General features: G+C 52.1%; 1 protein-coding gene across 3 annotated transcripts in view; it reads left to right on the plus strand.

Annotated features, from left to right (window-relative positions):
- dipk1c (divergent protein kinase domain 1C) overlaps positions 1–12,814 on the plus strand; it is a 14,514-nt gene extending 1,700 nt beyond the window's left edge. For 2 of the 3 annotated variants that reach the window (XM_056434771.1, XM_056434772.1), the window contains 7 exons: positions 1–310; positions 8,624–8,827; positions 8,899–8,952; positions 9,113–9,297; positions 9,645–9,915; positions 9,977–10,342; positions 11,131–12,814. The exon at positions 1–310 is cut by the window's left edge. In XM_056434771.1, coding sequence (XP_056290746.1) covers positions 83–310; positions 8,624–8,827; positions 8,899–8,952; positions 9,113–9,297; positions 9,645–9,915; positions 9,977–10,342; positions 11,131–11,337 — 1,515 coding nt within the window. In that variant the 5' untranslated portion in view covers positions 1–82 and the 3' untranslated portion in view covers positions 11,338–12,814. The remainder of the gene's footprint in view (positions 311–8,623; positions 8,828–8,898; positions 8,953–9,112; positions 9,298–9,644; positions 9,916–9,976; positions 10,343–11,130) is intronic. The other variant, XM_056434773.1, reaches the window with a different exon arrangement.
- The last annotated feature ends 4,173 nt before the right edge of the window (positions 12,815–16,987 follow it).

The following is a 16,987-nucleotide window of genomic DNA, read 5'->3' on the forward strand; positions in this document are numbered from 1 at the left end:
GTCATCGGGTCGTTATCGGACCTCCTCAGACCTGCAGCTCGGCAGCTCCGAAGCCTCCGTCTTTCCCGCGTCCGGCGCCGACATGCCGCCCGGAGCGGCGGCGCCGGGCGTGGCGGGCGTGGCGGGCGGCGCCGGGCGGCGCCTGCTCCGATGGCTGGGCCCCCGGCTGTGGACCCGGCGGGGGGCCCTGGTGTTCGCCCTGCTCTGGTTCGGGTCCTGGTTGCTCCTCAACAGCCTGGTTCTGGTCCACAGGAGCATCCTGTCCGACTTCTGCACCGACGACAAGAGCAAGAGCATCCTGCAGAGACTGGTGAGGGGGGGGAGGGGCTATATTATGATTATAATCTACATCAGCGGTTCCCAAACTCAAGAATGCCTCGGCCCAATTTGAAATCTGAAAATCTTCTGCGGCCCACCCAAGCCTTAAATCACAACCAGCGTTGACGACGCGTTGTTGACGGGGGGGGGGGGGGGGTTTCCTGCATAGAGAAAATGTGGGCGCGTGCCTAAACCGCAATTTTACACTGAGGTGTGCTCACCTGTGCGCGCATCCCGGCTGAGGGAGGCGCGCGCCGGCATCGGAGCTCTGGCGCGCGCGAGCCGAGAAGAGTTGACGGGGGGTAGACGAAAATTACAGGGTGACGGGTGGTCAGATTCCCCCTGTTATAATAGGAGGGGAAACACTGGAGTTGATAAGCGTGTCTTCTTGTCTGATCAATACGCAACTGTGAGGTGCGCGACTTGTCTGAGCGGCCAGCTGCTGATCACTCAACAGCCCGACGTGCATGAATAGATGGTGCGCGCGCAGCGCGCAAACATTTTTTTTGGGAGCACCGAAGACCCATTTTGACCCAGGAGAAACCCTGCTGTGTGCGCGGATGTGTCGGCGCGCATCACGGCAGACAGAGCGATGCGACCCGAGAAGTGTTAACGGGGGTGCTGAGCGATTACATATCTCTCTTGTTCTGCCTGTTTTGTGATATACATGCCTAAAAGGCGCCTAATATTTCTAGACTGAAATAATATCGGCATTATAATTATGATAACTATGAGGATTGTTTAAGTTGCCTATTTTGTGGAGCCCCTCAGGACGTGGTGCCCTCCGCACAGCGCGTAGTGCGCTATGGCAGCGCTGATCACAACTCTGATCAAAACATAAACTAATACTACAAGAGGGCGCCCCATTTGACATTGTTTTGTTTGGCGGTCAGAAAAATAGGTCAGATAAAAGAATAACACGGAATTTAAATCATAAATATTTTTATATTAATTTCAAACTTTTCAAAATTGAAAATTAAAAACATTTTATTTATTTATTGTAAATGACCTCTCGCGGCCCACCTGCAGTACCCACAGTTTGGGAATCGCTGATCTACATGATATCATGATTATAATCTACATGATATTATGATTATAATCTACATGATATTATCATCTGCGCGCCGCTCTCTGACTGCTGTTTTATCTCCTGTTGCATTGTGGGTAAAACACGGATAACCACTCTTCTTCCTGAAAGGACAAACGCTTTACGCCTCTCTCTCTTCCTCATCCCTCTGTTATCTCCGTGTGTCCCTCTCTCTCTCCCTCCCTCTCTCTCTCCCTCTCTCTCTCTTCCTCATCCCTCTGTTATCTCCGTGTGTCCCTCTCTCTCTCCCTCTCTCCCTCTCTCTCTCTCTCTCTCTCCCTCCCTCTCCTCTCTCTCTCTCTCTCCCTCTCTCTCTCCCTCCCTCTCTCTCTCCCTCTCTCTCTCTCCCTCCCTCTCTCTCTCTCTCTCTCCTCTCTCTCTCTCTCCCTCTCTCTCTCCCTCCTCTCTCTCTCTCCTCTCTCTCTCCTCTCTCTCTCTCCTCTCTCTCTCTCTCTCCTCTCCTCTCTCTCTCCTCCTCTCCTCTCTCTCTCCTCCTCTCCTCTCTCTCTCTCTCTCTCTCCTCCTCTCCTCTCTCTCTCTCTCTCCTCTCTCCTCCTCTCTCTCCTCTCTCTCTCTCTCTCTCTCTCCTCCCTCTCTCTCTCTCTCTCTCTCCTCTCTCTCTCTCCTCTCTCTCCTCTCTCTCCTCTCTCTCTCTCTCTCTCTCCTCTCTCTCTCTCTCTCTCTCTCTCCTCTCTCTCTCTCTCTCTCCTCTCTCTCTCTCTCTCCTCTCTCCTCCCTCTCTCTCTCTCTCTCTCTCTCTCTCTCTCTCTCTCTCCCTCTCTCTCTCTCTCTCTCTCTCTCTCTCCTCTCTCTCTCTCTGTCTCTCTCTCTCTCTCCTCTCTCTCTCTCTCTCTCTCTCTCTCTCTCTCTCTCCTCCCTCTCTCTCTCTCTCTCTCTCCTCTCTCTCTCTCTCCCTCTCTCTCTCCTCCCTCTCTCTCCTCCCTCTCTCTCTTCCCTCTCCTCCCTCTCTCTCTCTGTCTCTCTCTCTGTCTCTCTCTCTCTCTCCCTCCCTCTCTCTCCCTCTCTCTCTCTCTCTCCCTCTCTCTGTCCTCTTTGGTTCTGACTTATCACTTTCAGCCTTTTTCCTCGTTTCCTTCGTCGTATTTTCTCTCCATCGTCTTCATCGAGGAGTTTATTAAGTGAATCCTGTTAAACATGGAGCTCTGTTGCCCAATGAGGAGAATTAAAGCTGCATTCTCTCTCCTGACCACCAGGGGCTCCTCTGGTTGTATAGAAGTATATGCTTCATGTATTAAAGCTGCATTCTCTCTCCTGACCACCAGGGGGCTCCTCTGGTTGTATAGAAGTCTATGCTTCATGTGTTAAAGCTGCATTCTCTCTCCTGACCACCAGGGGGCTCCTCTGGTTGTATAGAAGTCTATGCTTCATGTGTTAAAGCTGCATTCTCTCTCCTGACCACCAGGGGGCTCCTCTGGTTGTATAGAAGTCTATGCTTCATGTGTTAAAGCTGCATTCTCTCTCCTGACCACCAGGGGGCGACTCCTCTGGTTGTATAGAAGTCTATGCTTCATGTATTAAAGCTGCATTCTCTCTCCTGACCACCAGGGGGCTCCTCTGGTTGTATAGAAGTATATGCTTCATGTGTTGAAGCTGCATTCTCTCTCCTGACCACCAGGGGGCTCCTCTGGTTGTATAGAAGTCTATGCTTCATGTGTTAAAGCTGCATTCTCTCTCCTGACCACCAGGGGGCTCCTCTGGTTGTATAGAAGTCTATGCTTCATGTGTTAAAGCTGCATTCTCTCTCCTGACTCTGGTTGTATAGAAGTCTATTTCTCTCCCTGGGGCCCTTGCTCAAGGACACATCGGCTAGGACTAGCGGAGATGAGATACAGCAACCCAGAAACACTGTTGTTGTTGTTGTTGTGAGAGTAACACAGCCCCCCCCCCCCCGTATGAAACTGATCTTAAATGAACACAGTCATCCGTGAGGTTGTTGAATGTGCCTGGAACGCGTTGACCAATGAGACGTCGTTCCAGGAGCTGCTTCAACTCCAGAGGTAACGCAGGACAGATGCTGAGCCCCCCCCCCCAAAACAAACCACTGCACAGATCAGCTTTCTGCAAATCTGTTCTAAAGCCGCAGAGCTTTGCAGCCTAAAGCTGAGAGGAGACCCGCTGCCGGACCTGTTCATGGCTTCAGGTGGTCTACCCCCCCCCCCCCCCCCCCCAACACCTTCAGACGGCCTTTTGAAGCCGCAGGTCAAACAGCTCGAGGGGTCGCGAGAAAAGGACCACCTGGAGACGTCTGAGGGTCTTCTGGGTCCATGTGGACTCAGTGAGACCCTGGTCGTGGACTCAGTGAGTCCCTGGTAGTGGTCTCAGTGAGTCCCTGGTCGTGGACTCAGTGAGTCCCTGGTCGTGGACTCAGTGAGTCCCTGGTCGTGGTCTCAGTGAGTCCCTGGTCGTGGACTCAGTGAGTCCCTGGTAGTGGACTCAGTGAGTCCCTGGTCGTGGACTCAGTGAGACCCTGGTCGTGGACTCAGTGAGTCCCTGGTCGTGGACTCAGTGAGACCCTGGTCGTGGTCTCAGTGAGTCCCTGGTCGTGGACTCAGTGAGTCCCTGGTAGTGGACTCAGTGAGTCCCTGGTAGTGGACTCAGTGAGTCCCTGGTAGTGGACTCAGTGAGACCCTGGTAGTGGACTCAGTGAGTCCCTGGTCGTGGTCTCAGTGAGTCCCTGGTAGTGGACTCAGTGAGTCCCTGGTCGTGGACTCAGTGAGTCCCTGGTAGTGGTCTCAGTGAGTCCCTGGTCGTGGACTCAGTGAGTCCCTGGTCGTGGACTCAGTGAGTCCCTGGTAGTGGACTCAGTGAGACCCTGGTAGTGGACTCAGTGAGTCCCTGGTCGTGGTCTCAGTGAGTCCCTGGTAGTGGACTCAGTGAGTCCCTGGTAGTGGACTCAGTGAGTCCCTGGTCGTGGACTCAGTGAGTCCCTGGTAGTGGTCTCAGTGAGTCCCTGGTCGTGGACTCAGTGAGTCCCTGGTCGTGGTCTCAGTGAGTCCCTGGTAGTGGACTCAGTGAGTCCCTGGTCGTGGACTCAGTGAGACCCTGGTAGTGGTCTCAGTGAGTCCCTGGTCGTGGTCTCAGTGAGACCCTGGTAGTGGTCTCAGTGAGTCCCTGGTAGTGGTCTCAGTGAGTCCCTGGTCGTGGTCTCAGTGAGACCCTGGTAGTGGTCTCAGTGAGTCCCTGGTCGTGGTCTGTGTTGCCCATGTTTGGCCTCCCCGTCGCCCCTAGTGGTCTCTGGTCTTCCTCTGACCGACGTGAGCAGCTTTACGACCATCTGGTCTCCAGTCCTGTAAAAGTCCTTTAAAGGACAGGAAGTGATGAGCACGACCACCAGAGACAGGAAGTGATGAGCACGACCACCAGAGACAGGAAGTGATGAGCACGACCACCACAGACAGGAAGTGATGAGCACGACCACCAGAGACAGGAAGTGATGAGCACGACCACCAGAGACAGGAAGTGATGAGCACGACCACCACAGACAGGAAGTGATGAGCACGACCACCACAGACAGGAAGTGATGAGCACGACCACCAGAGACAGGAAGTGATGAGCACGACCACCAGAGACAGGAAGTGATGAGCACGACCACCAGAGACAGGAAGTGATGAGCACGACCACCACAGACAGGAAGTGATGAGCACGACCACCAGAGACAGGAAGTGATGAGCACGACCACCACAGACAGGAAGTGATGAGCACGACCACCAGAGACAGGAAGTGATGAGCACGACCACCACAGACAGGAAGTGATGAGCACGACCACCAGAGACAGGAAGTGATGAGCACGACCACCACAGACAGGAAGTGATGAGCACGACCACCACAGACAGGAAGTGACGGTTTCGGTCACCTGCTGAGTTCATGAGCATCGAAACAGGCGAGTCTGTGAGCCGACCGCTCCACCCACGTGTGTGTGTGTCTGTGTGTGTGTCTGTGTGTGTGTGTGTCTGTGTCTCTGTGTGTGTGTGTGTGTCTGTGTCTGTGTGTGTGTGTGTGTGTGTGTGTGTGTGTGTGTGTCTGTGTGTGTGTGTGTGTGTGTGTGTGTGTGTGTGTGTCTCTGTGTGTGTGTGTGTCTGTGTCTCTGTGTGTGTGTGTGTGTATGTGTGTGTCTCTGTGTGTCTCTGTGTGTGTGTCTCTGTGTGTGTGTGTGTGTGTGTGTCTGTGTGTGTGTGTCTCTGTGTGTGTGTGTCTGTGTCTGTGTGTGTGTGTGTGTGTGTGTGTGTGTGTCTGTGTGTGTGTGTGTGTGTGTGTGTGTGTGTGTGTGTCTGTGTGTGTGTGTGTCTGTGTGTGTGTGTGTGTGTGTGTGTGTGTGTGTGTGTGTGTCTGTGTGTGTGTGTGTGTGTGTGTGTGTGTGTGTGTCTGTGTGTGTGTGTGTGTCTCTGTGTGTGTGTGTGTGTGTGTGTCTCTGTGTGTGTGTGTGTGTGTGTGTCTCTGTGTGTGTGTGTGTGTGTGTGTCTCTGTGTGTGTGTGTGTGTGTGTGTGTGTGTGTGTCTGTGTGTGTGTCTCTGTGTGTCTGTGTGTGTGTGTGTGTGTGTGTGTGTGTGTCTCTGTGTGTGTGTGTGTCTGTGTGTGTGTGTGTGTGTGTGTGTGTGTGTGTGTGTGTGTGTGTGTGTGTGTGTGTGTGTGTGTGTGGATCACACTATTGTTCTCAGCGCAGCAGGAACTCTGCTGGCTGTTTGACCTTGGGACGCCGTGCGTTGCTGCACTCGACCTTTGACCTCCGGCATGAATCGGGCCCTGTTCCGGGTCCTCTCCGTGAACAGGAAAGACTTCCTGTTCACGGAGAGGACCCGGAACAAATAACCAGAGACAATTATCTCTGACATTTAAAGGGAGAATTCATCAGATTCTCTTTAAAAGTGTTCTTTAAAAAAACAGCACCCAGTGCTTTTATTTTGAAGGAATGACATGAGGAGACAAGAGGAGACAGGAGGAGACATTAGGAGACAAGAGGAGAAAGGAGGAGACATTAAGAGCGATGAGGAGACATGAGGAGACAAGAGGAGAAAGGAGGAGACATGAGGAGACATGAGGAGACAAGAGGAGACAAGAGGAGAAAGGAGGAGACAAGAGGAGACATGAGGAGACAGGAGGAGACAAGAGGAGACAGGAGGAGACAAGAGGAGACATGAGGAGACATGGGGAGACAAGAGGAGACAGGAGGAGACAAGAGGAGACATGAGGAGACAAGAGGAGACAGGAGGAGACAAGAGGAGACAGGAGGAGACAAGAGGAGACATTAAGAGCGATGAGGAGACTAGAGGAGAAAGGAGGAGACAAGAGGAGACAAGGGGAGACAAGAGGAGACAAGAGGAGACAAGAGGAGACAAGGGGAGACAAGAGGAGACAAGAGGAGACAAGAGGAGACAAGAGGAGACAGGAGGAGACATGAGGAGACAAGAGGAGACAAGAGGAGACAGGAGGAGACATGAGGAGACAAGAGGAGACAGGAGGAGACAAGAAGAGACAAGAGGAAACAGGAGGAGACAAGAGGAGACAAGAGGAAACAGGAGGAGACAATGAGACACAAGGAGACAGGAGGAGACAATGAGACACAAGGAGACAGGAGGAGACACAAGGAGACACAAGGAGACAGGAGGAGACACAAGGAGACAGGAGGAGACAGGAGGAGACACAAGGAGACACAAGGAGACAGGAGGAGACAAGGAGGAGACAGAGGAGACACGAGGAGACAAGGAGACAAGGAGACAGGAGGAGACAAGAGGAGACAGGAGGAGACAGGAGGAGACAAGGAGACACAAGGAGACAGGAGGAGACACAAGGAGACAGGAGGAGACACAAGGAGACAGGAGGAGACAAGGAGACACAAGGAGACAGGAGGAGACAAGGAGACAGGAGGAGACAAGGAGACAGGAGACACAAGGAGACAGGAGGAGACAAGGAGACAGGAGGAGACAAGGAGACAGGAGGAGACAGGAGGAGACAAGGAGACAGGAGACACAAGGAGACAGGAGGAGACACAAGGAGACAGGAGGAGACAGGAGACAAGGAGACAGGAGGAGACAAGGAGACACAAGGAGACAGGAGGAGACAAGGAGACACAAGGAGACAGGAGGAGACAAGGAGACAACAAGCAGACAGGAGACAAGGAAACAAGGAGACAACAAGCAGACAGGAGACAAGGAGACAAAGGAAACAAGGAGACAACAAGCAGACAGGAGACAAGGAGACAACAAGCAGACAGGAGGAGACACAAGGAGACAGCATGAGACAAGGAGACAGGAGGAGACATGAGACAGGAGACAAGGAGACAACAAGCAGACAGGAGACAAGGAGACAACAAGCAGACAGGAGGAGACAAGGAGACACAAGGAGACAGGAGGAGACAGGAGACAAGGAGACACAAGGAGACAGGAGACAATGAGACACAAGGAGACAGGAGGAGACAAGGAGACACAAGGAGACAGGAGGAGACAACAAGCAGACAGGAGACAAGGAGACAAGGAGACAACAAGCAGACAGGAGACAAGGAGACAACAAGCAGACAGGAGACAAGGAAACAAGGAGACAACAAGCAGACAGGAGACAAGGAGACAAGGAGACAAGGAGACACAAGGAGACACAAGGAGACAGGAGGAGACAAGGAGACACAAGGAGACATGAGGAGACACAAGGAGACAGGAGGAGACAAGGAGACACAAGGAGACAAGAGGAGACACAAGGAGACAGGAGACAATGAGACACAAGGAGACACAAGGAGACAGGAGGAGACACAAGGAGACAGGAGACAATGAGACACAAGGAGACAGGAGGAGACAAGGAGACAGGAGGAGACAAGAGGAGACACAAGGAGACAGGAGGAGACAAGGAGACACAAGGAGACAGGAGACAAGGAGACACAAGGAGACAGGAGGAGACATGTTTGTTGGAGCTTCCTGGAGTCTCGTTATAGGAGTCTATGAGATATCTGGTTTCTGTCACCATGAGCATTAAAGCACGGTGGAGTTAGCACGTTAGCTCACCAGGCGGTTAGCACGTTAGCTCACCAGGCGGTTGGAGCTTCTCGTGCGTCCGGTTCGACCTCGACTTCTTCTTCTACTCTTTTACTGGCGGACTTTACGGAGAACAGAAATACATTTAGAAAACGTAGTCTTCACTTCTGAAAGGAGAAGTTGAACTTAAGGTCAGATGTGAACTTGAATAGATGTAACTCTCTGGAGCCCCCCCCCCCAGTGCCTGGAGTTCGGCGAGGGCTCGGTGACGGGCGACATGTGTGAGGACCTGTGCGTGCTCGGCCTCGTCGAGTACAAGCGCTGCCTCTACTACGAGAACGGGAAGAAGGTGGTGGAGGCGCGCTGGAGAGGGAGCCGCGTCATCCTCAAGTCCAAACTGGAGAACTTCTCCTCCTACGAGCCCCTGGGAATACTGGACTACCAGGTGAGGGGCGGGGCATCTGATGGGGGAGGGGCTAAAGAGAGGCCATAACTTACCGTGCTCCTCCCCCACAGGACACAGCGGAGGAGCTCTCGCCGCTCGATGTGGTTTTCTACGCCACTCTGGAGGTCAGTCCAGATGAACAATAGATGTCACATGACCAGATGAACAATAGATGTCATGTGATCAATACTAATGATAATAGAAGCAGTAAAGGTACCAGCAATAATAACAGCAATGCAACTGATAATAATAAGATCACTACTTCCCCTTTTCATCTGGTCTCAGGTACGTAACTCTCTGGGGCTGGCTGACGAGGAGGAGGACGAAGGAGGAGGAGGAGGAGGAGGAAGTAACGTCTCTCTGGCCAGACTGTGGGGGAAGAAGCTGAAGAGCCGAGAGAAGAGCTACTCCCGGGCGGATCTGGCCTCCCTCTGGTCCCTGCTGCAGCAGGAGGAGTACACCTTCCTCCGGTAGAACCTCCACTCACCTCTCCCTCAGCCTGAGGGCCTGCCTCAGGGTTCTCTGTCAGACCAACGGGTTCTATTAGGAACCCTTTCTCCAAATAACCCTTTTTTGGAAGAATAACTTCAGCAAGGTTTGTTGAAAGAATAAATGTGAAAGAGAACGCCCCAAAAGAGCCCACAGGGTGGTGAGGGCGAAAGGACCTCCCACATTGGTCCTTTAGGGTTCTCGATGTCACCGTTGTATGATAAAAGGGTTCTCTGGAGAACCCCCTGGGTGGGTTCTACGACTACTACTTCTTCGAGATAGAAACTGAGCCTGTTGACCTCTGACCTCTCACACCTGTGGCCTCCAGGGTCCTGCAGGACCTCAGCACCCACGTGGCCCAGGTGCTGGGCTCCTGCGGCCACTTCTACGCCGTGGAGTACCTGTCGGCCGGCCACGCCTGGGACCAGAACCTCTTCTCCCTGGACGAGGCCCGCGGCCGCTGGAGCGCCCGGCAGCAGGTGCAGCGCATCGCGCTCAGCTTCCTGCACATGGTGGAGCACTTCGACCACGACTTCACCCACAAGCTGCACCTGTGTGACATCAAGCCGGAGAACTTCGCCATCAGGGACGACCTCACGGTGAGTGGATTGATGGTGATGATGATGGTGATGATGATGATGATGGCTGCACATCCTTCAGGTGGTGGCCATCGACGTGGACATGGCGTTCTTCGAGCCCAAGATGAGGGACATCCTGGACCAGAACTGCAGCAGCGACGACGACTGCAACTTCTTCGACTGCTCGTCCAGCTGCAACCTGAAGCGGGGCAGGTGCAGCGCCCGCCGGCGCAACAGCAACCTGCAGGTGAGCGGGGAGGTCAAAGGGCCAGAGGTCAAAGAGGTTAATTCCCCTATTTTCTCCCCCTTTCCTTTCCTGTTTCCTCCTCTCATCTCCTTCTCCCTCCTCCTCTCTCATCTTCTTCTTCTTCAGGTGATTTGTGAGAAGATCTTCCGGCCGTGGTTTTCTCCCACGCTGCTCGGAGCCAAAGCAGGTCTCCCTCTGCAGGTTAGTTATTATACTTAACATAACATAATTAACATAATTATATTTATTTACCCAACCTACCCACCCACCAACCTACCCACCAACCAACCAACCAATCAACCCACCAACCTACCCACCAACCAACCAACCAATCAACCCACCAACCTACCCACCAACCAACCAACCAACCAACCAACCAACCAACCTACCCACCTACCTACCCACCTACCAACCAACCTACCCAGCTACCTACCAACCAACCAACCAACCAATCTACCAACCTATCTACCCACCTACCCACCTACCAACCAACCTACCCACCTACCTACCCACCTACCAACCAACCTACCCAGCTACCTACCAACCAACCAACCAATCTACCAACCTATCTACCCACCTACCCACCTACCTACCTACCTACCCACCTACCAACCAACCTACCCAGCTACCTACCAACCAACCAACCAATCTACCAACCTATCTACCCACCTACCCACCAACCTACCCACCTACCAACCAACCTACCCAGCTACCTACCAACCAACCAACCAACCAATCTACCAACCTATCTACCCACCTACCTACCCACCTACCAACCAACCTACCCAGCTACCTACCCACCTACCTACCAACCAACCAACCAATCTACCAACCTATCTACCCACCTACCTACCTACCTACCTACCCACCTACCAACCAACCTACCCAGCTACCTACCAACCAACCAACCAATCTACCAACCTATCTACCCACCTACCTCCATGAACAGCGGTCTCCTGGGTGACCGTTGGATGTTTGTGTCTCACCAGGTGGAGCTGCAGCGAGCGGTGCAGGAGTGCTCAGAAACAGACGGAGGTGTGGAGGAGGATGAAGGAGGAGAGGCAGGTCAAGAAAGGGGCGTCCATCAGCGCCTCCTCAGCATCCTGACCCGCCTCCTCCAAGAGGGAGGGGCTTCTGGTGAGGGAGGCGGGGCCTGGGATGAGAAAGGTCACGCCCACACTGCGCTGAACTTCTGAGCAGGTGAAGAGAAGGCTGCCTGGGACTTGTGGGCGGGGCTTCATCCTGGAGCCCACGGACCCTCCTGGAGAAAACCAGCGAATCCAGAGCATGAAGCTTTCAATCAGGACCAGAATCCAGATCCAACAGGACTCAGACGGACTTATTCAAGACTATATCTGAACATGAACTATGGATATGTCATACATGGCTTCTAAGGTAGAGAAAGGACTGGACCTCACCTTGAACTGGAACCAGGAGAGTGGACCTGGTCTCCTCAGAGGTCCATGGTCCGGATCCCCTCATGGACCATGGTCCGGATCTCCTCATGGACCATGGTCTGGATCTCCTCAGAGGACCATGGTCCGGATCCCCTCATGGACCATGGTTCCGGATCCCCTCATGGACCATGGTCCGGATCTCCTCAGAGGACCATGGTCCGGATCCCCTCATGGACCATGGTCCGGATCTCCTCAGAGGACCATGGTCCGGATCCCCTCATGGACCATGGTCTGGATCCCCTCATGGACCATGGTTCCGGATCCCCTCATGGACCATGGTCCGGATCTCCTCAGAGGACCATGGTCCGGATCCCCTCATGGACCATGGTCTGGATCCCCTCATGGACCATGGTCTGGATCTCCTCAGAGGACCATGGTCCGGATCCCCTCATGGACCATGGTCCGGATCTCCTCAGAGGACCATGGTCCGGATCCCCTCATGGACCATGGTCCGGATCTCCTCATGGACCATGGTCTGGATCTCCTCAGAGGACCATGGTCCGGATCCCCTCATGGACCATGGTTCCGGATCCCCTCATGGACCATGGTCCGGATCTCCTCAGAGGACCATGGTCCGGATCCCCTCATGGACCATGGTCCGGATCTCCTCAGAGGACCATGGTCCGGATCCCCTCATGGACCATGGTCTGGATCCCCTCATGGACCATGGTTCCGGATCCCCTCATGGACCATGGTCCGGATCTCCTCAGAGGACCATGGTCCGGATCCCCTCATGGACCATGGTCTGGATCCCCTCATGGACCATGGTCTGGATCTCCTCAGAGGACCATGGTCCGGATCTCCTCAGAGGACCATGGTCCGGATCCCCTCATGGACCATGGTCCGGATCTCCTCAGAGCACCATGGTCTGGATCCCCTCATGGACCATGGTCCGGATCCCCTCATGGACCATGGTCTGGATCTCCTCAGAGGACCATGGTCCGGATCCCCTCATGGACCATGGTCCGGATCTCCTCAGAGGACCATGGTCCGGATCCCCTCATGGACCATGGTCCGGATCTCCTCAGAGGACCATGGTCCGGATCTCCTCAGAGCACCATGGTCTGGATCCCCTCATGGACCATGGTCCAGATCCCCTCATGGACCATGGTCTGGATCTCCTCAGAGGACCATGGTCCGGATCCCCTCAGAGGGTTTGAGTGTACATGAACGTGTACGATGAAGTAAATGTATTCAGTAAAAGTGACTCGAGGTTCTCGTTGTTTGTCCTTTCAGGATAAAGTAGAAACTTCTAAAGTTAACGATCCAGTACTTCTCGATTACTGCTCCTCTCAGAGTACTTCTACTCAGGGTTTTTCCTGGGTCAGAATGGGTCTTCGGTCTGTATTGCTGTATCACCGTAATTAGCAGACATCTATGTATTTTTTATTATTTTTTCCATAAATAATGGAGGCAATGCTTGAGGAAATCATTTTGCTTCCACTTTAGATTAAAATAGATCGGCTAATAGATTGACAATTAGAGATGCACCGATCAGGTTTTTTGTGCCGATCACCGATCACTGAAATCAGTATCTGCTGATCCGATAATACCGATCACCGATCACGATGTCGATTGAATCATTATATTTATTGTTTAGCATTATTGCTATGAGGACTATGAGGAAATACATATATAAAGCACCTCAAACATTAAAGAAATTACAGATTTCTTTAAACATTTAGGACTTTTACTTTGAAAAATGTCCTAATTGATACATTAAAATTGATTGATTGCCAGTGATGGGGATTTCAGATATGTATGGAACACATCTGCATCATTCATTTCCTGGAACTCTATTTACAGGACTTTTCTTAACATACAAAAGTCTGATTTTTATTTTGATAAACTCTTCCTTGGTCCAGTAAACATGTTTTAATGTTAGCATAATTTAAGCAAAATCTCAGAAACGATCTCTAAAGATACAAAATCAGTCGGCTGAGTCGACCCAGAGATTCAACTCGGGGGACGGGGACGCCGCTCGGTGGTGAGGATCCCCTCTGACCTCTGACCTCTGCGGCCCTCGCCGGGCGCATTGTCTCCGTTGCACCGCGATTGAAACGTCTGATAGTTCTCTCAGATGTTACGTCATCTGATCGGCCGTTTTGAGAATGCCGATCATAGCCGATAATTGGAATATCGGCCGATATGGATCGGCGCCAATCAGATCGGTGCATCCCTACTGACAATAGTCCAGGTGTATTGGTGCATGTGGGGCTGGTGAGTGACCAGCAGCTGGCCGCTCTGTCCATTCACCTCACAGCATTGATCAGACAAGACACGCTTATCAACTCCATGACTTTTGATCATAACAGAACGAGGGTTCGGCTGTAGCCTCCTTGAAACATACTATTGAGAACATATTCGCTGATATGGACGTGATGAACACAGGTTGTTTTTTTTGGTTGTTTTTTCCATCGCTGACTTTTTTTGCCTTTGGCGCTCGGGATTTGTCATAGGCGTTCGGGAAAACGGCTTAGGCGCGCGCCCACATTTTCTATATGCAGGAAAAACTCTGCTACTGTGAGTACTGCTCCTCTCTCAGTACTGGAGAGCAGTGTTTCTGATTAGTTCTCGTAGTAAAGTTCTGCTGTATAAACACACGGAGGCCAGACCTCCTGCAGCTGCTCCTCTGACAGGAGCCCAGAGGAGGAGGAGGAGGAGGAGGAGGATGCACCTCGTCTGCTCCTCTTCGTGCTGACAGCTGCTGCTGAGGTGATGAGCGTCTTCACGACACAGCGGGAGGACTGTTTATGTTTCTGAATGCAGAAAAGACAACTTCACTCTGGAGTAGCAGTTCAGCTCTGGGGATCAGACGGGAGAGTTGTGTGACGTTGTGTGACGGTGTGTGACGGTGTGTGATGGTGTGTGATGTTGTGTGACGGTGTGACATTGTGTGACGGTGTGACATTGTGTGATGGTGTGACATTGTGTGACGGTGTGACGTTGTGTGACATTGTGTGACGGTGTGATGTTGTGTGACGGTGTGATGTTGTGTGACGGTGTGACATTGTGTGATGTTGTGTGACGGTGTGATGTTGTGTGACATGTGATGTGTGACGGTGTGACATTGTGTGACGGTGTGATGTTGTGTGACGGTGTGACTGTGTGACGGTGTGATGTTGTGTGACGGTGTGATGTTGTGTGACGGTGTGACATTGTGTGATGTTGTGTGACGGTGTGATGTTGTGTGACATGTGATGTGTGACGGTGTGACGTTGTGTGGCGGTGTGATGTTGTGTGACGGTGTGACATTGTGTGACGGTGTGACATTGTGTGACATTGTGTGACATTGTGTGACATTGTGTGACGGTGTGATGTTGTGTGACGGTGTGATGGTGTGACATTGTGTGATGTTGTGTGACGGTGTGATGTTGTGTGACATGTGATGTGTGACGGTGTGATGTTGTGTGACGGTGTGACGTTGTGTGACGGTGTGATGTTGTGTGACGGTGTGATGTTGTGTGACGGTGTGATGTTGTGTGACATTGTGTGATGTTGTGTGACGGTGTGATGTTGTGTGACATGTGATGTGTGACGGTGTGACATTGTGTGACGGTGTGATGTTGTGTGACGTTGTGTGACGGTGTGATGTTGTGTGACGGTGTGATGTTGTGTGACATTGTGTGATGGTGTGATGTTGTGTGACGTTGTGTGACGTGTGATGTTGTGACATTGTGTGATGGTGTGTGACGGTGTGACATTGTGTGACGGTGTGATGTTGTGTGACGGTGTGATGTTGTGTGACACTGTGTGACATTGTGTGACGGTGTGATGTTGTGTGACGGTGTGACATTGTGTGACGGTGTGATGTTGTGTGACGGTGTGTGATGTTGTGTGATGTTGTGTGACGGTGTGACATTGTGTGACGGTGTGATGTTGTGTGACGTTGTGTGACATTGTGTGACATTGTGTGATGTTGTGTGACAATGTGTGACGGTGTGAGTTGTGTGACATTGTGATGTTGTGTGACATTGTGTGACGGTGTGATGTTGTGTGACAATGTGTGACGGTGTGAGTTGTGTGACATTGTGTGACGTGTGACAGTGTGTGACGTTGTGTGACGGTGTGACATTGTGTGACGGTGTGATGTTGTGTGACGGTGTGACATTGTGTGACGGTGTGATGTTGTGTGACGTTGTGATGTTGTGTGACATTGTGTGACGGTGTGATGTTGTGTGACGGTGTGGCATTGTGACAGTGTGACATTGTGTGACGGTGTGACATTGTGTGACGGTGTGTGACATTGTGTGACGGTGTGATGTCGTGTGACAGTGTGATGTTGTGACATTGTGTGACGGTGTGTGACAGTGTGATGTTGTGTGACAGTGTGTGACGGTGTGATGTTGTGTGACAGTGTGTGACATTATGTGACGGTGTGATGTACTCTAACGTTGTACTCAGACATTGTACTCTGACGTTGTAATCTGACATTGTACTCTGACGTTGTACTCTGATGTTGTACTCTGATGTTGTACTCTAACGTTGTACTCTGACATTGTACTCTGACGTTGTACTCTGACATTGTACTCTGACGTTGTACTCTGACGTTGTACTCTGATGTTGTACTCTGAAGTTTAAAAGAAGGTTTCCCACGACAACGAGCTGTAAACTTGGAGGAAACTAACCGCCCGCGAGGAGTTGAGCCTCAGCTGCTGCGTGAGTGTGTTTTATGGAAATGATTTACAGCGTGAGGAACCCGGCCTGGCGTCAGGCCACTGCCTTCATCTCCATGACGACAGGCTGCATCGGGTTACTCACAACAGCAGAGTGCTTCTTTTGCTTCAGCCGGGGCTTCTGGGTATTGTCTCCAACAATGAGCTCATGCTGCGTTGCTGCTGCCAGACGCCAACGGCTTCCCGGGGATCAAACACAGCTGCTTCCATAAGGAAGTAGAGCGTCCAGAGCAAAGCAGGAAGTAGAGCGCCCTGAGCTACGCAGGAAGTAAAGCATCCTGAGCTACACAGGAAGTAGAGCATCCTGAGCAACTCAAAAAGTAAAGCGTCCTGAGCAAAACAGGAAGTGGAGCATCCTGAGCAACTCAAAAAGTAAAGCGTCCTGAGCAAAGCAGGAAGTAGAGCATCCTGAGCTACGCAGGAAGTAGAGCATCCTGAGCAACTCAAAAAGTAAAGCGTCCTGAGCAAAGCAGGAAGTAGAGCATCCTGAGCAACTCAAAAAGTAAAGCGTCCTGAGCAAAGCAGGAAGTAGAGCGTCCAGAGCAACTCAAGAAGTAAAGTGTCCTGAGCAACGCAGGAATACAGGAAGTAGAGCGTCCATAGCAACACAAGAAGTAGAGCGTCCTGAGCAACGCAGGAAGTAGAGCGTCCATAGCAATGCAGGACGTAGAGCGTCCATAGCAACACAGGAAGTAGAGCGTCCATAGCAACAC

This window comes from Pseudoliparis swirei, chromosome 16 (assembly GCF_029220125.1).
Source record: "Pseudoliparis swirei isolate HS2019 ecotype Mariana Trench chromosome 16, NWPU_hadal_v1, whole genome shotgun sequence".
NCBI classification, from domain to species: Eukaryota; Metazoa; Chordata; class Actinopteri; order Perciformes; family Liparidae; genus Pseudoliparis; species Pseudoliparis swirei.